We start from the raw sequence: 22,764 nt of genomic DNA, 5'->3' as shown, positions 1-22,764 counted from the left end.
TTCCAAATCATTATCGGAATCTAGTGGGAGCAAAGATGGAGGCATGCTTGAAGGGTTAGCCTATCTTAAGGTATTCAATTCTCTTTCCAACCTTTTCTTGTTTTCTAGTTCAATTTATAATCTATCTTGGATTGTCTTCACCGAATCACTCAAATCTTCCATCTCTTGTTCAGCAGTTGTAGGATTCAACCCAATTGTTTCCAAGTCATAGTCATCGATAGTGATCTCATCTTCCGATTTGTCTACTCTTGGGGTAGCTATCTGTATAACTCGAGATCTTGTATTATCTCTTGTGATCTTGGAAAGCTTAGTAAATTTCTTCTTCTCGACTGTTTGACCAATCCTCTCCAAGAAGCTATCCAAGTTATTTGTTGCCTCTTCATTTGTTACTCTCACTTAGTCATTTTTTCCTTGAGCTAGGCCGTGATAGTAGATCGTTCTCTCTCTACTTGTACTTCCTTGAATTGTTGATCTATTCAGGGCAGAGAAGTTGTTTCCTCATTATCATCCTCATCCATTATCTCCACATATTCATATCTTGCGGCTTTGTTATTTATAGCTCGTTCCTGCATTATTGGAGGATCTTGTTCTTGAGGATGCTCGCCCTTATCCGTCCTCTCACCTCGATTGTCCTGTATTGTAGATTCCAAGGACTCATTCACGCCTTGATTCATTCCCTTCTTGAATGATTGCCCTTCATTGATGGTTACTCCATTCATTGGGACCTCATGTATGGATGAAGTGCTAGTAGAAGGATGATTTGAATTTGTCATGTGTTTCTTTGTCTCGATCCTTCGTTGTGACTTCCTTTTCGCTTGTAACTCCTAGGTTGAGTTGATTGAGTAGTATTCTCACTCATGCTTACGCTCTTGGTTTCTCCATCAGACGAATCTGGATCTCCCATCAAATTATATGTCAACTATGCATTCTGGTTCTTCAACTTGTTGGTTTGGACATCTAACCATCCTTGTGTGTAGGCCATGATAGGCTTCGTCAGCTCATACAATTTGGTGATCTCAATATCAATCCAGTTGACTTCTATTTCTTTGTCCTTTTCTTGCTCATAAGCACGCTGGAGGCGCCTTCCATCATCTTGCACTTGATCAGGTTTGGGCAAATACTCTACACATCTAGATGATCTCTATGGATAACCCGAAGAACATTTTCCTTCTAATCTCAAAGTCATCATTGGCATTCATCCAATAGTCTTCTATGTGCGACCTGTGCTTATTCTTGCTTCCATTTATCTTCCTTGTGTTGCCATATGGATCGAAGTTAGCTCTTGAAGGATATTCAACAAGAGGATAGAATTTCATCTTCTCTTCTGACCTCTCGGTTGCTTGTATTGAAGGGCATACTTCTGTTGGTTGTTCGATTGAGATAGGAAAGGAAATTCCAGCCTTACGCCTGTTCTTCTGAATCTTGTCGTAGGTGACCAAGTGTCTCAAGTCTCAACAGTTCCAAAAATACCATTTTGCTCATGGGATACTGTGGAAGCTTGTATGGTGGAGAGGAGCATACTTGAACTCATATGTAGGTGAAACTAGGGTACTGAATGAACCAAGCTCCATATTTTTCTACTAATTTCTTTGCTTGTGGGGATAGCCTCTAATGAATGGCACCTTGCAATATTTTTGTTATATGCATGGAGAAAGCATCATTCACCCTCCTAATTTGTGCCTTGTTGTCGAAGTGCAGCTGTGTGTAGCATTCACACACCCTTGTCTCTCCTTTTCCATTTCCAATTGGTCCTTTGTACATCAACCCTTATATTGATAAGCCCTTGCAAGTGAGTATATGATGTAGGAGCTCATGTAGAATTGTTTGGTCTGTTCTAATCTTCTTAGCTGTAGATCAATGTTGTTGTTTATAATCCTCGCCCAATTGATCTCCTCTCCACCTGCTGTGGCTGCTTCCATGAAGTAGAACATCCAATTCTCGAATGGGAAGGCTTGGGGACTTCCCATGATCCAGTTAAGTAAGGTGATCGAGTCACTGTACTCCTCCTTGAAGTCTATTTGGTAGAGCTTGTTGGGCATCTTTGAGGGATGAGATCTAGCCTTTTGATATCCAATACTTGTTGATGATGCTTAACCACTTATCTGGATCATTATCAAAGATTGCTTGCTCTTCTTGATTGTTCTTATATACAATGTCCTTGTGATCAAGTATGTTGAATGCCTCGCTGACGACGACTTCTTAAAGGAATGCCAAGACCTTATCGTCAAGTGCTACTATTTGTCTTGTGTTGGCATTGCAGTGTTTGGAGCATTCAATTATCAATTCATTGCATTGGATAGCTGGAGCAAAGCTAGCCGCTTGCACAATTCCGCACTCGATCATCTTCCTTGATATTCTGGAGGGTTTACTCTTGTAGAGAGGCCCTTGGAACTTTCTCATGTCGATCTTGCCTAAGTTGGTGTCTCCAACATTAGCCCATAGTGAAGTGATCCTCGACTCCGGTAACACTCCTTCCGAGTCTTGTTTTTTGAGAACTGGGCTTGAAATTCCTCTTGCCTTCGGGGCTGCCATGCTCTACCTGTGAGAATTGTTTAAGTTAGGGTTTAGAAAGGATGTCAAAACGAAGAGGTTTGAAAGTTATCAACAAGGATAGCAATTTAGATCTAAAAACTTGAAAAATTCATGAAACCCTTATGAATTGGCAAAACCCTAGCTGTAATTTCAAACTCCAACCCTCCTAATTGACTGAAATTCACCTTAAAAAGATTACAAAATGGTATGAATCTCAATTACGAACAGTCTCAATTAGGAATAGAAATTAGCAATTAAGGATTTGGAAATATAGATGATATTGAAAGATATTTCAGAATTCAAAACTCTTATGCATTTCTGACCTGTCACTGCACCAGCACAAAATCAGACCTAACTATGGCAAAAATGCCTCAAAATCGCTAAAACTTTCAGACCTGATATGAAGGCTAATGAGTGCTTAAACAATGTTGATATTCAAAATCTGTCCTTCAATGCTGTAAAATTTGCTTGAATGCTGATTGAGGGTTGCTTTGACAAACACAAAATTCACAAATTTGGAGAAGTTCGCTGAAAGACGTCCTTGTGATGCTGATGCAAAATCACTGCTTAAAGCTACAGAATTCACCTTCCCTTTCGGAATTTCTCACTTGATTATTGCTGATCACTGATGGGATAAGGGGTTTCGGTGCTCAAAAGATCAAGTTTGCTGTTCAATGATGATAAACTCACATGGACTGATGAAGAAAGTCGCCTTATGCTTGGTGAAAACTCACTGCTAATAAGGATTGAAATCACTGCTAGTAAGGAGGGAATTTCGCTGAGATCGTTGAGCAAATGAAATGCTCACACCATCATAAATAGGTGCTATCCCTAAAGCGTGCGTCTCTTGGTATTTCGTCTCCCAATGTAGCTGACCTAGCATTTTAAATGATTTACAACGATTCAAGTTTCAAGGTAAAAGCTGACCATATTTTGCATTTTGTTTTTCAAATTTGAATTACAATGCTCATGTCAAAGCCAACCTATGCCTTCTCCTTGATTGCCCCCCATCCTTTGGTCATGGATTTTTTCAATTCGTGGATTCTTCATGGGCATGAATTTAGGCTGATTGTGGATTTTAGGGAGGTGGGGGTTTTGGGCAGTCCATGAATAGATATCTCCTTCCAAGTTCGTGCACTTTAGCGCGTCATCGATTCATCTTAGAGAAGCCGGAAACTTCTTTGTCCCTCCTTGGGCGTGCATATCCCCATATCCAAAACGGATACGTACCGATACGGCCCGGATACGTATCTAATATTGTACCCACACATGCTCAAAAAACCTTGATTTTCCAACCATGCCAAATACTATGTGATTTGATTTTTTTAAAATTTGACATAAATCTTCCTAAATTTAATTTAAAAAAACTTCATTCATGCATTTTCAAAAAAATAAAAAATTGGTATAAACAAAACATACACCAAATGAGAAAGACAAATGAAATGTTTTTCTGTTTCAGTGACCTATTTTTTGGGTTATCTTCCAATGCAACTCTACTATTTTTGCATATTGTAAATTGTTAAATCAACTTATAATTATTTATGTAGCAATTATGTGTCTATATTGCTTTTGAAGTAATGAAAATCTCCTCCATTAACTTAGAAAATTGTGTTAAATATATGTGTATGTGTTTTATATGAATGTCGTATCCAGCCGTATCCATATTGGGGCTCTTAAAAAATGGCCATACCCGTATCCGTATTTGTATCCATATCCGTGTCCATGCAACTTTGATTCATCTTCTTCATTGTCATGTTGCTGATTCAAACAAGGTAAAGCAAGGTTGATTTTCATTCTCTAAGTCATGGATTCTTCATTGTCTTCACCTTCATTTCGTGGATTCTTCATTCTATTCCCTTCAGGTGTCTTCTCAAAATCGTTCATCAAAGTTGGAGGGAAGTGCAACTCTCACTCTTTACTACTTCCAAAGACTCTCAAGTCGTGGATTTTCTTAGTTAGTGGATTTTAGAGAGTGGGGGATAATCTTGTTCATCATCCAAACTCGCCACCTTCAACCACTTAGTTGATCATTCATTCCACCTTTCATGTGTTGTTGATCTCCTTACAAGATACTCTCATTATCGCCCATCAAGATACTTGGGTAGCATCACTACTTTCATCATTGCCAGGCATGACCCTAAAGTCGTAGATTTATGTGGGTTGTGGATTTCCATGACCCAAGGAAAAACTCAATTGACCTTCCTTACAAGTTGACTTGTTCATCATTTGACTAAGTTTATCACTTCATTGTCATTGCTTTCAACTTGAAGGATTCAAAGGGGAGTAACTTCATTCATCATCGTTTTCATTTAGCACATTTGCTTGTTGATTTCACCAAGTATCAGATAACTTACTTGCAAGGTTGACTTGGTGCATTCGTTCACTTCATCATCACTCAGACCTTGAACCATCTTGATTAATCATCCCATCTCGGATTGATCATCATGTCTACATCCAAAACTAAGGGTGTCCAACTGCTTGCTCGACTAAGGCTCATACCTAAGACCTATCTTGAAGGTTGCATTGTGAAACATCGCTTGGTGACCATCTTGACCTTTATCTAGCACACAAGCATCGAGAGCTATAATGACCTCATTCTATCCCTAAGAGGGACCTGATTGCTGTTAGATTCCCTGAGACCTAAAACTACTGGCAAAAAGAGCGGATCCCCATTTGCAATGGGGTGATGTGTGAAAAGGTCACAACAGTAATGTCCCCATATTTTTTCAAGGCTTGAAATCTTGACATGTTTTTTGGAAGCTGCTAGAAACCGGTACAATATCTCTTTTGTATTCAACATATTGTACTGATTTTTGGTGGTGTTCATTGGAAAATGTAATGCTCCCTTTTTGAAATAGGATTTATTAATAAATAATAATAATAAAATTAAAATATAAAAGAATAAAAATAATATAATCAAAATTTAATTAAGTTTAATGAACGGTCAAAAGGCATGAAATGAAGAGTAGTGACTACCTCAAACATGAGATATAAAAGGGAGAAGAGTTCATTTGAAAGGAGATATGGTAGGAGAAAGAAAGAATGGAGCATGTCAATCGAGAAAGAATTAATGGAAGAAGAAAAGAATGGGAATAAAATAAGGAAGTGACTCCTTCAAAAGGCAAAAACTATGAAGGGTTGTATTCTTTCAAAGTGTGGTATTTGTGAAAGGTTGTGACTATTTCAAAGGCTAGAAATGATGAAGGGTTGTACTCATTCAAAGGGTGGTAATTGTGAAAGGTTGTGATTCTTTCAAAGGGTAGAAATGATGAAGGGTGCTTCTCTTTCAAAGGGTGGAAATTGTGAAAGGACATAACTCTTGCCAAAAGAAGACATGATGAAGAGGTGTGATTCTTCCCTCACATTAGAAGATATGAAGGGGAGAAGGTTTCATTTGAGGAGGACATCCAAGGGAGATCCCTTTGGAAAATAATTTATTATTCTCAAAAGGCAGTAATGGAGGGTGGTGACTCAATTCTTATGAGAGGTGGCGACCCTTTCACATTTAAGTATAAAGGAGAAATCATTCCAAGCATTCAAAGATGATTTATCAATCATCACTCATGAATCCACAAAAGCATTCATCAATTATCAAATCAACCAAACAATCAATGAGCAAATCACTCTATCCAATCATCATTCACCAACATATCAAACTGACATTTATTACGTCATTACTCATCAATCATTTAATCATCACCCACCAATTCCTTAAATAATACAATCAAAGATCAAAAGGATTCATTCATTCAATCAATCAATCATTCATACAAATTCAACAACATTCTGTCAATCGGGTGAGGTCAAATAAGAATTCTGATTTTGGAGATTAACTCAAAAAAGTGCAGCCATCTATAATATTTGGAAAGTAATTGGTATGCCAGATGGTGGATGTATTGTTTATTTGTTTGTCTATAAATCTGTTAAGAAGCTTAATTTATTTATTGCATTAAATTGCCAATTAATTAAGAAATATTAGTAAATATTTAATTGATTTCAAATAAGCAATCATATGTGGGATCAATGTGTAACGTGTGATATGGAGATGCAGCAGTACCAGTTCTCTCATTAAGTAGACCACTCTAAGTTGGTTTGCTTGTGGGCCAAGGGGCCAAATGACTTGGAGGCTCATTCTGCGCCCTTGAGCTTAATTGGGGAGGACAGTCTTCCTGCACCCTATCATGTTTTCCCATCAAATTCCTAATATGGTTGGCTGTTGGAAAAAGCTATAGAATGGATCGAAGTGCATTTAGGATGTTTTGTTTCTGTAGGGATCATTCATGATCATAATGTTTGATAATTACAATTCTCTCTAAGTTTGACTGCAATTATGTAATTTATTCGTAAAATACTATTTGTAAATAAAGTGTATTATTGGAATTATTATTCTGGGCAAAAGTCTCGTATATCCCAAAAGGTGATATTACAGAAAACCCTTTCTTAGTGTCAGAATTCATTGCTGCTACTATCAAAGTAGGAGCATTGAATTTGTTTAGCTTCTGCTTCAACTCCTTTTTGTTGTTTTTTTCCTTACTATTCTAGCATTTCAGTTTTGTGGCTTCTCCCTAAGTATCTCCAAGTAATTAACAAAAGAGATCGTAGCTTTGAAATCTTGTGCTTTACTTTGATATTGTTCAAATATTGTGTCTATCTCCTCTGCAGTGGTTGTCTCAGGTTTAGTTTCTTCTTCTTTTTGTAGGAACATGGGTTTGGCAGACTTTGGGATGGAGCTAACTACTGGTTGGCTAGTTGTGATTGAGTGTTCCTCTCTATGCTTTTGTAGCCAGATTTGAATTTTGCATGCTACTTTGAAGCTGCAACTTTCTTTCTTGTAGCTTGATCATTCTATCTTGGCTCCTTTGAAATCCATTAGTGTATCTCAGTAAAGATCCGCTATCTTCCCTTCTGTCAGAATTCACAAAATCCTCTCGATGATTCATTGGCTGGTAGGATCATAACATTCACACCATTGTAAAGACCCAAACTAAAAAATTACAAAATTTGAATCGTTTTTCCAGATTGATAGTGATGACTAGGGAATAAACCCACAGCTAGGGTTTATCATATCATGCTATAGGTCAAAAATGGTGTCCAGTGTACAAAATGAGTGGGGTTTATTTCTAGTAGCTAGGTTTTACAATTGCCGCGAGGGCATACTACAGCTGGGCCATGTAGATAGCTAAAACATATATTAGTTATAGTTTACATTAGCTATATTGTACCTTTAGTTAGTCGGTGATTGTAGTTATGTCTCATCAATTGATTGAATTAGTTTAAAGTAGTTGCTGACAATTGGAATTCCTTGACAACCATCAACAAGTTTACACACTTGTCTAGTAATTGGGAAATGGGACCATCTTGTTGGAAAATATTTCCCTTCCTCATTTTTTGTACAAGTGCATTGAATGAAATAAGAACAACTATTATATTTTCTGAAGTACTATGTTATTCTTATGTGAACCAATCATGTATGTATAATGCAGTTTACTATGCTTTAGTAATTGTATATTTGTAGAGCAAGTAAACGTTTGGCATTGTTGCCTTCAATGAAGTTGGGTTGAAATGACCTTGTAATGTATAGAATCTAATGAAGAAATAGAAGACGAACTCACAAAGATCTTGATAAACTTGTGGGATATATTGGTGAAAGAACATATATGAAAGGAAGCCGAATAGAGGCATATCCCCTAAGAGGTCATTTGTGATAACTTGAGAGTAAGAAAAGAAGTAGACATACTCCTCAATTGCATGTGAATACTCCTTGCAAGACATCTCTTAATACTTAAAGACGTGTGCCAAATGGGATCGGGAAATATTGAAACAACAAATAAAGAAACACTATGAGGATATAAGCAAACAAGAGGAAGAAGAAAGAAATATTCATAGGTGTCAAATCTCCTAAACTTAATGCCCTTGTACCCAAACAAGAATCGAAAGACATTAAAAAGTAGTCATAGAACATATAAAGTGGTGATGTGATCCTTGAGGATTGTAGAGCAAAGAGAATGAAGAAGAAAGATAAGAGAAGTTGATGAAGGCATAATGTTACAAATCCCAAGTCGAAGCCCATCCCGAGAACCAAGTTAGAGTTGGAACGTAAGTCAAAATTGGAGCCCTAATTGGAGATAGAAAAATACTTCCACTACAAGATATTGTAGAAGTGCAGAATGGGAAGTGATAGCAAGACATTATTGTCTGATGAGATATGGATCAACCATTTTGACTAAGTAGAAAAATTAGTACAACAACTAGTGATGAAGAAGATTGGGAGATAGAATCTAAAGAACTTTTATCAGAAGCTTATGAAAGTAACGCCCAAGGTATCAAAAAATTGTTGATTGAAGAAGAGAAAGAATTAGCAGTTGAAGGATGTGAGCCTAAAATTCTTGGGCCGAACATAATTAAGAAAGAACTTGAAGGCAAGTCAAGTGTGTAGAACACCGAGGTAGGATGGGTTGAGGATTCCCATGTGCCTGAGAGTCTAGAGAAGCACTTGATCATCCAAATTAAAATCTCTTGATAAACCGATTCTAGGATTTGAGGTTGAACCAGAATAGAAAGATGGCGACTCCCCTATTAAGTTCGAATATTGAAAGGTAGAATTTGCCAAAATTCATAAGCATTGGGTCGGGGGACCTTGCGAGACGATTTGGGTAGAATATGGCTAAGACAATAGATCATATTGGCAACAAGCCTTCTTAGTAACCCTACGAGGCATAACTATTGATTGGTACACAAATGTTGATCCGACTTTCAAAATTACTTGCGAAAGGTTAAATAATTCTTTTGAAGAGAAATTCAAGTTACTAAGGGATGATAATGAAATTGTAGTAGAGATTTGTACTATGAAGCAAGGGAAACACGAGAATGTTAGAGCCTATAATTATAGGATCAAAGAACCCTTGGTAAAGTTAGAAAAAGAACTAACCAATGCCCTCAAAAAGAGATGGTTCATTAAAAGCTTCATTCCCTCACTATGAAAGATAAAGGTAGTACCACCCTTTTCATATATAGAAGCTTACAATTAGGGCATGGATATAGAGTGTAAACAAAATATCTTCTTGTGGAAAGAAAAAAATAGAAGGTGATGAAAGTTTAGATGATAGCAACAAGAACACATCTAAAATTGTACAAGCCTTAAGAAAAAGGTAATAGCAAAGAAAAAAAAGAACTTCAGTATACAAAATGTAAATACGGACATATTATAACAAATTATTTGAAGAAACTTTTTACCGATATCTATCACGTCTTGGGCCACTTAATCAAAGAATGCCCACATAATTTGAAAACTAGTACTCAAGTACTCTTCATGCAAGTTGAGAAAACCACTCTACTAAGTACACCACCAAAGCAATAGAATAATAACAATGAATCCCCAAGTGGATATTTAAATAGGAGTAATAATAGATTTAACAAAAATACTAGTGGAAGCGGGAGCCAACTACAATGACTCAAAAGGAAGCCTTATTATATAATGCAGACAATGGAATGAGTTGGGGCACTTCAGCAATGATTGCCAAAGCAATTAAAACAATGTAGGACTCTTGTGCAAATGGTGCAAACTAGGAGGCCATGAGGATACCGACTACCCAAAGAAAAAAGCTACCAATAGTATGATTGAATTTGAGTATCAAAACAATGAAGTTTTGGTAGTCATATGAGCATAAACGAAAAATGTAGTATATCTAGACCTGTGTATAGAGAAAGAAAGGCTTTGTGAAGCAAAAGTAGAAGTGGGACAAGCAATGGAAAAAATGTTGGTGCTTTAATGGAAATGTAAGTACTTCCATCAAAACCAAGTTTGACAAAACATTTAAAGGGAAGTATTGCAAACTACCATACCCATCAAAATGGAAATCGTTTACAAAGCATGTTGTAATTACGGATTGCAATTACTACTAGAATAAATAAGTACTGAAGACAAGGAAAAATCAGCCAAGAAAAGGGCAAAGAACTAATAGTGGAACCTCCATGCATGAAGATCAAGTAATAGACCCCATGCTATTGATGGCGAATATGATAAAAAAACTTGCTATAGAGCAATGCAGATTCTTGAGAAGAATCTAACAAATACAATCATTGATGGAGGGTTAGGAGTGAACATGCTCTCCGAGGATAAGTGGAAAAGCCTTGGTAAACCTACTATTTGGCCACCAACGTTTCAATTGGTGGGTGCCAATCAACAAGGAAGCAAAGTCTAAGGAGTCTTAATGGCCCAAAAGGTACTAATAAGAACTCAGTCATTTCTCTAGGATTTCATTCTCTTGGAAGACTATTCCATTGGCAATTAGAAGAGTGAGTAATTTAAGCTAGAATCCAAAATGACACAAATGATGGAAGTTGGAGGGAAGAAGAAAGGTAAGGAAAATGTGCAAGAAGATTGTATGACACCAACAAGTCATACATTTCTACTAGAATACATTGAATACAAGGGGTAGGGAATGCAAAGCTAGTTGACAAACCCTCATATTAATTTGAATAAAATAAAGACAAAATTTGGGTGTGTTGATGTGTTTTTTTGACACTTCAAGTTCAAACACATAATAGAATACTAAGTATTCTATCCTCTCTTGAACAAGGAAACCTTATATGCTAAATATTGTGATCAAGTAAGGCTACCCTAAGGTTTCTTTAGTCAGGTCTTGACAATGCAAATGGATAGACTTAGTGGAAATGATGTGATATGCTAGTATCACAAAGGGACTTATGCTCATGAATTGTAGCTGGAACTAGAAACTAACTTAAACTGACTTGAAAATAAAAGACAATAGGATGAAGGGTTTAGAAAATCTAAGCTAAACCTAAGGACAATGAAGATAATGAATAATGCTTAGACGGATTCCATAATCAAGCCTTGCTTTGCCATGGGGAAACAACTACACAGAACTGATGCAATCTCCAAAGGTAACGAATGATTTTCATATTGTAAACATTCATCAAATACCCAATATTGGCGCAATCCAAATGAACATTCACAATCAAACTAGTGCTAATTAGGTTCAGACTAACCATACACTGCAATTTGCAATCAACAAATTCCAAATGGTATGAACTGGAATTACATCAAACATTTTCATATTTCTCCATTATAATCAATGAACTTCAACTAACTTTGAGAAGTAGAAAGAAACCATGCAAAATGTGGAAACAACACATAAAGATCCACCATATCTTCAATGAAAATTATATGTTTATTCCAACATAGTCTTGGCAACAATTCCTTCTCTTGCTAGTACTATTCTAACTCCTACTACTCTATTATTATCCTTTATCTATTAACTATTAAACTTTACAAATGAGAAGGCCAAGCCTTTTATAGACTTTCAATTACAATTCAAGGGCCCATATTGATTTGAAATCAATGACCAAGATTTGGACAATAAAACTCAAATTAGGGTTAGTTACAACTAACTCCTCTTTGATTAATGAGAAAATTACAACATTTTGGACACGTCCTTCCTTTGAATATGGACCAATGAGAGACGAGGTTAGGTATATTCAATAATATTTGATGTAGCTCCATGTGCCACTTGCTCCTCCTTTATTTGTTTCCTTGTATGATTTGATGAATTCTCCTTGATCTGATCCTTCCTCTGCGTGGAAACCTGATTTCTCCTCACAAATGCGTATCTGCTCCACTAGGATTTGTTCCTTGCCTTGGAAACCTGATTTCTTTGTAAGAAATCACACTTATCTTGCTGGAAAATTCATATCCTATTTTCTGCTCTTGAATTTATTCTTTCTTTGTTTTGCTATTGATGATTTATGCTCTTAAATTCTGCAGTTTTAACTTCTTCCACTTAATTCGCACCTCTTGTTCTTCCTCAAATTTGTTCTTCTTCAAATTCACACTTAAACTTTGCATTGACTTGTTTGTTTTGATGTAGAAATGTACTGAATGGAAGTCATATATATAAGAATGCATTCTTTTCAAGTCAGGTCGGCCTAATCATATTTTAGATTTGTTTTTTCAAGTTTTGTTTAGGACAACTTAGAAATCATCAAGCAATGTTTATGCCTCTCCTTGAGCACGTTTGTGCCTTTAGGAGCATGATTTCACTATACATGTGGAATAGCGCCCTCTTCTTTCATGTTAGTGCTGGCCTACTTTCCCTTTGAGTGCGATTGCAACATGGGAGTGGATTATCGCTTGATCCTAATGCACAAGCTGACCTCCTTGATGTCTTGAGCGCAATTGCAGTATAGAGGCAGATTTTCGCCCTGCTTGTCTTGCATTCTAGGTCAAGCTTTTCAAGGAAATTGTGCAGGTCGGAGTTTGGAGGAGTTCATTTATAGCTGGGCGGAATTTGAGGGTGCTTGTGCATTGATGGGCAGAATTTCATGTTGCCCATGTATTTTTCAAAACAAGATTCAACTTCATCCCTTGCAATCTCAAGCAAAAATCACACCTTTTCTTAATTATTCCGTGGTTTTGATTTGTTTTTTCCATCATTTTGTATAATCATCCCTTTCTGGTCTGCTACAAAATTTTCTTTTGATCTGCTCTTAACCTACCTTAAATAGAATTTGAATGTGTTTGAAATGAAGTTTCAAACCTATCCTTTATAGCGCTCCATCTTAAGACTTTACAACTCCTTAATGAGGCCAACCTTGTTTGTATTTGTGTGCATTTTAAATTACCTTGTTTCAAGTCAGCCATTTTGATGATTGGGCAACATTCTTTGAGTGCACTACTTGAGATGCATTGATGAGTTGACCTTAATCAACTTCCATATTGAGTGGGTTTCTTCATTTATACAACATCATTGAGCCAATGTTACACATTATATCACAATGCTAAGTGTGTTTCCTAGTCAATGCTACAATGTAGAGCGTAATTTCCAGCTAGTCTTACAATGCAAGGTGGGCTTGAAGGGATGTATTACAATGTGTGGCGTGTTTTAGACATAGTCTTGCATTGCACAATGAAAATGCAAGTAGACTTTACAATTTTCAGCACAATTCCAACATCATTTTGTAATTTGTTTCACATTGCACTTTTGCCTGTGCAATTTTTGGAATGATCTTCAATATTGCTTTACAACATTTTGTGGTGGAGTTGCAAAGGTGATCAACATTTGTAGTGCTGATGCAAGGATATCTTGCATTTTGAATGAAAAGTGCAAAGTTGATTCAACATTTCATCATGAAAGTGCAATCTTTGGCCACATTGTAGAGTGAGATTTTGGCTTAGTGAGTTCAATGTTAACTTGCAATTCCAAACAAATTCTGAACAATTTATGTCAAGGTTGCATATAACACTTGCAATTCCTAACGGAATCGTAAGAAATTTTCCATTTCAATGTAAAACTTCACCTTACATTTGCAGTTTTTGAAAATTGTTAACACTATTGAATGGATTTTGAAGCTCAATGCAAACTTAAAACATTCATTCTCCTTACCTTACGTCACTTTCACACTTCTATACAAGTCAAGATTTCACACTTTCATGCCTCAATCACCCTCATGATTTGACACAATTGAACCCTCATTATAAAGCCAAGGACTACAAAATGTTGCCAAACTAAACTAATAGAGAAAAAAAACACTAAGCTAGCCAGCAAAAGTGGGGGTGCCCATTGCAATGTGGTGATGTTTGAAAACGTCACAATAGGGTCAAGGCAGTTTAGAAGTCATAATGGTCATTGATGATTGGAATCCAGTGCCAAAAACTACGACATTTAAAATTTTCCTACAAGATAAGGATGTCTTTGCATGAACTTACAAGGACGTTAATGGAGTACCACCAAAATTGTGTCTATTGAATTGCCTTAATACTTGGATCATAGACAGTAAGAAAAATACCTTATAGAATGAATCAAAACTATGTGGCAAAGGTTGAGGACGAAATAAAGAAATTGTTAGAAGCAAAAATATATTCGAAGTGGAAACTAGTGATTGGGTATCATCCATTGTTATCTCATTCAAGATTAAATCCGAGGAAATTATAATTTTTGTGGACTGCTAAAGCCTAAATGCAATGTCTAGTGAGGATCTGATTTCAATACCATTCATATACTCCATTCTTGAAGAAGTAGCAGGACACAAGATATACTTATGCATGGATGGATTCCTTGGTTACAACTGAATAAGAATTTCCTAAGAAGACAAACTAAAGACTACCTTCGTAGTAGATGGAGTATATTCCTATAATAGAATGTGGTTTGGACTATACAATGCTCTTGCAACGTTCTAGATAATAATTCCACATATCTTTGATAAAATGTTAATAGCAAATTTCAAAGCGTTTCCTGATGATTGGTCAATTTACAATGACCAAGAAACACATAGAAGTCCTAATTGAGTGCATTGAATGAAGCATATCAACATGATTGGCCTTAAATCCTAAGTTGTCGATTCAAGTACAAGTTCAGGTGCTAGAACAAGAACCTAGTATGACAATTTTTTTCCTTGGTTAAGGGTACGACATATATTTTTCCTCAAAAATTATAAATTTGTTATACCAAGACCAACAACTTATTACTCAAAGGGTTTGACATAATTTCCTGCAAGGCAATTGTATCGCTTTAAATTCTATTCATTTTCTTTGTTTTCTCCATTGTCATTTTCAATATTGCAAATTGCTTATCCTTCTCTATTGTAAACCCATCCTAGGGTTGTACCAGTGGATGGTGTGAGGACCAAATATTGTGGGCAAGTTTATAATGGTACTTCAATTTCTTTCTTTTAACAAGTATATCTCACTTAAATATACCATTAGGGTTTAAGATGACCCTTTGCAAGCATAATGGGAAGGCAAGGTAGCTTGTAATCACCTCAATCTTTTCTTTATTTCTAGAACCTAATACTTTTGCTTGGGTTGTGGGTACGTCCCTGGGGTCACCCATGTGCCATAGTCAAATCCATAGAGAACTTGGGCATTGGGCAAGTACCTTGGGCGAAACTAGGGAGTTACTAGGACCAAACTATTACTTGGGCCAAACCAAGATTAGAACCGAGGCCTGCAGGGAAGAACATGGTAACATAGCTTAAATCCAAAGAAGCATTGTTTCATGGTGCACCATAAAGCAAATTCCTTGGACATATCATCTACAAGGTTGGATTGTAAATAGATGTTAACAAAGTAAGAGTGATTGTGGAAATGGAAGCCTTGAAAGATATCACATGGGTAAGATCATTCTTGGGTCATGTTGGTTATTAGCTAGTATTTATCAAGAACTTTGCTCAAGTTTCATATCCATTGGACATGCTCACAAGGAAAGAGGTGGCATTCACATGGTTAGAGGAGCATGAAAAAGCCTTCAATGAACTAACGTATGACTTGTTAGTTCTCCCATTTTAGCATACTTAGATTGGAATAAAGAGATTCGTGTTCATTGAGATGCATCTAACTTTGCTATTGGAGCTCCACTAGCACAAGTTGGGGCCCAAGGGTTTAATCACTTGGATATTCTTTGTAAGTTGGTGATTGTCAATTGTAGAACACAAATTTTAACATTATGGAGAGACAAGCATTGGGCATGGTCTACTTAGTCCAGAAGTTTTAACACTATCTATTGGCAACATCACTCACAATCTATGTGGATCATTAGGTGTTGATGTATCTAGTGAGCAAATCGATTATCCAAGGGTGGGTAAGTAGATGACTAATATTGCTTCAAGAATTTACTTTTTCAATCATCATTTGGCTAGGGGAAAGTCAAATTGTTGCTGATCAACTCTCAAGAATCAAGTCAAGAGAACCCCCAAAATATAGAAATGAAGATTTCCTTGATTCTCATTTATTCTAGATAGCTACACTACCACCATGATACAAGAACATTAGAGGATTCCAGTGTTCCACAGAGTTTCGTGACAAGGGGACGTAGGGATAGGGGCACCAAGGGCTTAAATTTGGGGACGACAAGGGGACGATGGGGAGATGATGGCGGGGGGATGATGGTGGAGTGGTGTTGGGGGGGGGGGGGGCAGTGCTGATATAAAAATAGCAGCGAATTGAAATCTTCAAGGCAAAATCTGTAATATAACATCTCTATGAGTCCCCCATGAAAGGCCAACTAGTTTTCACAAAGTTAAAGGATTTAATCAGTATGAAATGGCATGTGACATATAGCAAGTGACCCAACGACTTCCTCGACAGAGGTGGCAGAAGTGGTGGTGCTATGGGGGGACGTTTTCCCCATGCCCTAAAGTCTCCAAAACATCCCCCTATAGGGGATATAGGTTTTTTTGGTGGGGACGCGTCACTGTGGAACATTGGATAATACCTTTAAACATCATCATTCTCAAAAGATATGCCACTAGGAGAAAGAAGTAAGTTGACACTCAAAAGAAAACATTTCAATTGATCAATGGACTCTTTTATAAAATGGCCCTCAACCAAATCAAAAGAAGATGTGTGATGCGAGAAGAAGGAAGAGGTGTGTTGGAAGAGGCACATGAAGGATTGAAAAGAAGCCATATGGGACAAGATGCCATTGTAAGGAAAGTTATTTTAGCTGGTCTATTGTAGCCAACACTCCATACAAAAACAAGGGAGTGGGTAGTGTTGATGTGTTTTTTAGGCACATGCGAACACAAAATAAAATACCCAAGAGTATCTTATCCTCTCTTGAACAAAATCTCTCGGATGCTAAAGATTAGCTTAAGGATCACTTGAGAAGACTCCAAGGTTCATGAATGTAGGGTCACTACGTGTGGATAAGCTCATTGGTTTGATGTGATTATGCAGGAATCACAAAGGGACTTGCATTTGAATGCCTGAATGCTTGATTCGCTGGAACTTAGATCATCTGATGTTACAATATGGTGATGCTTTTGATCCTAAACTAGCTAGAGTTTGAAAAAAATGGCAAAAGATGAGGGGTTGAGAGAGTCTATTCTAATCCTACGAATGTAGGAAGATGAGGGAATGATTAGATGGAATCCTGCTGAGCGAGGTCTCACCATCAACTTGAACAATTTGACACAAGCTTAGTGCAATCTTCTAAGGACGTTTCAAGGATGTTCGAATCAATACCATCAAACATCGATCACCATTGAAGTTAATGCATAAGCAATGAGTGTAGAATGATTCGAAGTTAAGCTAATATCATTCAAGTTGACCACACAAGGCACTCTTACAAGCAGCAAGAGGCTAGTGGTATGGATTAGGCAGATTCCACATGAATACATTCAACAAATTCCTCCATTCAATCTAATTTATTTATCATCTAACGTAATATGCAACAAGAAACCATGCACATTGTAAAGAAACAACACACTTCACCATAACTTCAATGAAAATGGAGTTCATTTACAACTTAGGCAACAATTTCTGCCTTCTCCTCCTACTCTATTCTAATTACTATTCTTTTCTTCAAAACTATCTATTCATTTATTGCTATTAACTATTAGCTAACTATTAACCTTTACAAATGAAGAGTTTGAGCTTTATATAGAGAGCTCATTTATAATGAATGGCCCGGATTAATTCTCCATCAATGACCAAGATTCTACAATGAAACCCTAATTAGGGTTTGTTACAACAAACTATCCTTAGCCAATTGGAAAATTACATTCAATGAGTGTGGACCAATAGATAACAAGGGTAGGTGCCTCGGAGTTTGTGCCATCACTGGTGAGTCAGGTTCATTGAATCAAGATGAGCTGATGTGGAACTTCTCTGATTGGTGGAGGTAGTGACTGGGACGATGACTAGGATTCCACCTCAACTCGCACTTTGTAGGCTTTATAGATCATCATCATGAAGATATTTCTTGATACTCAACATTATCTAGCTTGCTTAGAGGGATGATGATGATGAGAACAAATTTTGATTAACTCTTTTGAAACTATCTGCTTCTTCAATCGTGCTCGATGTAGGTCTCGTGATGACTTTGATTGATTCTTCCTTGTTCTTGATATACTTGATGAAGGGTGCACCTGGTTGAATGTAGCTCTTTGTCGTACTGACTTCAATCCTTGGATTCCCCTTCTTTATGCACAACTTGGTTCCTTGAATGATATGGGCAAACTCTATTATAGTTGCATGATAATTGGTAGATCCATCTTGCTAGTTCAACATCAAAGACTTTTCAACCCAGAAGGCTTAAGCGTTGAATGAAGGATGATTATGTGTGGCATCCTCATTGGACAACAACCAAAGTGCTTGTAGTGGGCAAATATCTTATGGGTAGTTTCCTTTTGGCCAGTGTGCACTGGCCATTGATCTACAGCTTCTTCCTTTGCCTGCTGTTGATCTCACTAAAGCCTCCAAATGTTTAACATATACTTAGTGCTTGATGGTCTTCAAGGCAATGGAGTTGATTTTTTAATGTTTCCTTTCTGCAACAAAGATGTTCTGTACACATGGGTAGTTGTTAGTATTTGGTACATGTTTGTATCCTATGGGGTCTCCCCAAGACATTGGACGGTCTTTATGGTGGCCATTGAGCTTTGTAGATGGATTTTCATTTTTCAACTATGCTCTAGTTACTGTTTTAGAGGTTTTCTCCTTGTTCACAATAACGGTGGAAAAGTTTTTAACTTCTAGAGTAGTTCTCATGTCTTGGCAGTGTGGTTCAGTTCATTTGAAACCAATAGAGCAATGTGTGGTGTTAAAAGTACTATTGGATTCTATACTGGCAACCCAATAGGATTAGAGCACCAATTCTGCAGTAAGTTACCCTATTCATTACACCATGTCATATACGGAAAACTAAGCATAAAGTCTTTTCATTACATTTAGTTTTATTTGCTTTTTCTACTTTGCATATTCCATTTCTGTAGCAATATCATGTCTCTAAAGGCCATTTCAAGTTTTATTCTTAAAGGCTATGCATTTGTGGTTCATTTCACAATCATGCATGAACTGTAGTTTGAGATTGAACACATCTTTGGTGAATAAAAAATGTTGTATCTTTAGTCTTATGCATGAGTTGTTTTAAAAAAAATTCTAAAAAGGGATTAGTTGTCATGATGGATATAAACCAGTAGATTGAAGCTTGGTTACAAGATTTGGAGCTCTACAGTGCAAAGGGTATGGTTTATATTTAAGGTTTGTTGTGTTTTAACTATTTCTCTGTAATTGTTTTGTAAATTGACCTTAGGGATTACCTCCCTTCACCTAGCAGAGCCCAAAGAAGGAGAATGCATATTTTCTCATGAATTGGTTCAAAGTGACCTTCATTGATCATAAGTTGCAAGTCTAATTGCTTAAGCCAATTTTCCCTATGGTTAAGGTCTGGCTCGCCTTTAGGGTTTGGAGATCCAACAGCTTTGAGAGCTAACGCTGAGCATGCACAATGCATTAGTACTTGCTATTTCACATAGCTAACAAATGAGGCAATGCATTGGAAGGACTGATTTACACAAGGTTTTCTTGCACCATATTCGATTATATATTTGTATACAATTTTTTGCAGTTATTAACAGCTTTGTTTGCTATTTAGTTAGACGACAGCATTTTTTTTAATGAAATTTCTATTACATACAAGAGTTAAACCACGATTGGAACTGTGTTCAAGAATATTACACAAACAAATGGGTTCCAAATACTAACTCTTTTCGTCATCTATTCATAATTTTTTTTATTGTTGAGAATTTTTTGAACCAAGCATTAGTATGCTCAGGTCTCCAATTTTTAAGATGTTTTGTTTTTCTATCTTTTAAGGGGTTTGTAGAAAGCAGAATTGAGTTGGAATAGGAAGTTCTCTTACGTGAGTGTTGTTCTCTAAAATTTGAACAGCACGGATATATTTGCAGTTTAATTGAACAAAAGATGTTTTTGTTATAGATTGCCAGAATGGAGGAGGAATCTGACAAGAAATCGCTTCTCATATCTGAGATGCATAAGAAATCACAGGTGAAATTGGTTGACAATGATAAATTCCAAATTCCAAATTTATTTTTCACTGTAAAATGCAGTCTGATCAATTCTTTGTGATCAGAAACTGGAGGAATCCATTGCTCTTGTCAGGAAAGCAACTCTGCAACGTGAAACACAGTTTAGGAAGGTCTGCTTGTATTTGCAAGCTTAGCAATATCTGATTTTGGCATGTTGGCTTCGCTAACATTCCTAAATTGGTATTATCTGATTATGCCATGAGCTTGTACCATATGGATCTAATATTTCTTGGTTTCTATTTTGATGTGCAGATGCAAAGTTGCTTCTTGCAGATTAAAGACTATACAGAAAAACTCAAAAGCAGTGAAGAAGAATTACAGGTGGCGTGTTCTATCAATTGTATTTTTTTATAAAGTTATCTTTTTCATTTGTTGCCGTTTTCATAGCATTGAGTTTCAGTTTTCTCTCTCCGTTCTTCTGTCAGTAACACTTCTAGTTTCTTGCTATCAGTCCCTTGTTGATGCATCAATTCTTGATATGAGTGGCTTAGAAGACAGATGCAATGAGGATTAGTAATCTATGCATGCCAGTGTGACCTGATCTTTAGAGAGGAGGACTTGGATTACAGAGCCTAAGATATTTTTGCAGGGTTGAATTGTATTTATTCTCTTGGTGTACATTTTTATTTGTAAGTGATAGAAAGTAGATGCTGCTGTTACTTTTACCATTAAAAGGGTGAGCAATCTGTAAGGCACATATAAAAATTCGTGGAATGAAATGAAAGATTTTAATAATGTCCATGAGGCCAAAGCAGCCTATGGGATCCACTAACAACACACACAACACACCCTACAGCCTCCTTTCTAGATCTGCTCTTCTACAGTGAATTTTGATCAATTAGTTTGCTGTTTTGTCTAGTTCTGTTTCTTCAAACAAAGTGTTTAGATTGTCTGTTTTCAAAATGTCCTCATAGTTGGCACGGATGTCATAGTATGCTAAGCATTCCATGACAAAATGTCGTTCTGTCTGTATTGCTTCCATGTTGTAAAACAGGCGTATTCTATTTTCCCACTCTCCTTTAGGTATCATCCATTTACCTGTTTCATGCCTGAGGTGATGGGAGCTAGTTCTTAATTCAGCTATCAACATTTGTGCTCTCCATTAAATATTTGCTCTTATGTAGGCTTTTTCCTCATATGGAGAAAATGACATCCCACAGATCAAGAAAGGAGTTCAAATACACAACTAATTCTAATCAAATAACTAGAAGTGGTTATTAAAATAAATTTTACCAAGTCTCCTTATAAAAGTGTTAAATGTTTGCCAAGTAAAATCTTATAACTGCATGTTAAATATGTAAATAGTCTACGAGTTGTTCATGGGGCAGAAGAACATTATAAATAAACAAATATTAGGTAAGAAAAATATTGTAGATATCGAACTTTTAAAGAAAACATAAACTGGTATGTTCTATCGTCGAGATTCACCAAGAAAGAAAAACTAATTGTAAGAACTTGGCTGAACTGAAGGTCTCATAAGCACGATTATGTAAATATTTGAGAAAGTATACCCTATGCTATTCAAACCTGCATTTTCTGATTGGTTTTAGAAGACAAGATCTGCAGCACTTAGTTCTAGACAAAAATTTTATGCAGAAAACTTGTAAAAATAAGTTGCACGGGACCTACTGTAGGTCTGAGATGAGAAACAGAAATTGGTTTAGACAAGTTCATCCAAAGTTATATACTTGATCAAATATGATTGGTGATTGCTCATTGTTACCAAAAGACCTGACTTAATCACACTATTCATTTATAGGCAGTTATTTATTTTATATTCTTATTTAGTTTACAATTTGTGAGTATTATATATTTATAGTGTCTGCGGTTTTGGTGCCTCCATTTTTGCGAGTTGTGGCTGTAAATTGATTGCCGGCATTCTGTGGAGAATTGCAATTGAACAAAAATATTCGCCTTTGGTGATCTCAGCTTTCTGCTTAATTTGAAAATATTCAAAAAAAATAAAAAATAAAATGAAATAAACTTTATTAGTGGAAGGAAAATACTAGTTTAGTTTAGAAAAAAAAAAAAAAACTTGAGCAAATTTAAGAAGAATAAATAACTTTACTTTGATTCTCATTCTCACCGAGTGTGAAAACCTCATGACCATACATTAACATTTACAATCACTGAAAAGTAGGAAAAGAGCAACTAGAGTTTATAAAAAAAACAATTGATTAAAGTATTTAATTTTTAAAATTATATTTAAGATTAAAAAAGTTATGTCTGAAAAATAAGGAAAAACATATTCAATACTTATACAATACTAAATGGCATAAGTGGAGGAACGGAAGATTTTAATACGGAGATGGTCTTTTTAACAAATAGATTCGTTATAGTAGTAAATTATATATTAAAATTATCTTAAATAATTTGAAAAAATAA

The 22,764-nt window shown here is 36.2% G+C and overlaps 1 protein-coding gene across 8 annotated transcripts in view; it reads left to right on the top strand.

The window, feature by feature from the left end:
• The window catches only part of LOC131064998 (uncharacterized), a 161,070-nt gene extending 139,616 nt beyond the window's left edge, over positions 1 to 21,454 (top strand). For 7 of the 8 annotated variants that reach the window (XM_057999363.2, XM_057999365.2, XM_057999368.2 and 4 more), the window contains 4 exons: positions 20,270 to 20,338; positions 20,424 to 20,489; positions 20,632 to 20,700; positions 20,831 to 21,454. In XM_057999363.2, coding sequence (XP_057855346.2) covers positions 20,270 to 20,338; positions 20,424 to 20,489; positions 20,632 to 20,700; positions 20,831 to 20,893 — 267 coding nt within the window. In that variant the 3' untranslated portion in view covers positions 20,894 to 21,454. The remainder of the gene's footprint in view (positions 1 to 20,269; positions 20,339 to 20,423; positions 20,490 to 20,631; positions 20,701 to 20,830) is intronic. The other variant, XM_057999367.2, reaches the window with a different exon arrangement.
• Positions 21,455 to 22,764: the final 1,310 nt, after the last annotated feature.

The sequence above is a fragment of the Cryptomeria japonica genome, chromosome 6 (assembly GCF_030272615.1).
Source record: "Cryptomeria japonica chromosome 6, Sugi_1.0, whole genome shotgun sequence".
In the NCBI taxonomy this organism is placed as follows: domain Eukaryota; kingdom Viridiplantae; phylum Streptophyta; class Pinopsida; order Cupressales; family Cupressaceae; genus Cryptomeria; species Cryptomeria japonica.
The sequence above is the reverse complement of the archived record's forward strand: the minus strand, read 5'-3'. Positions and strand labels throughout refer to the sequence as shown.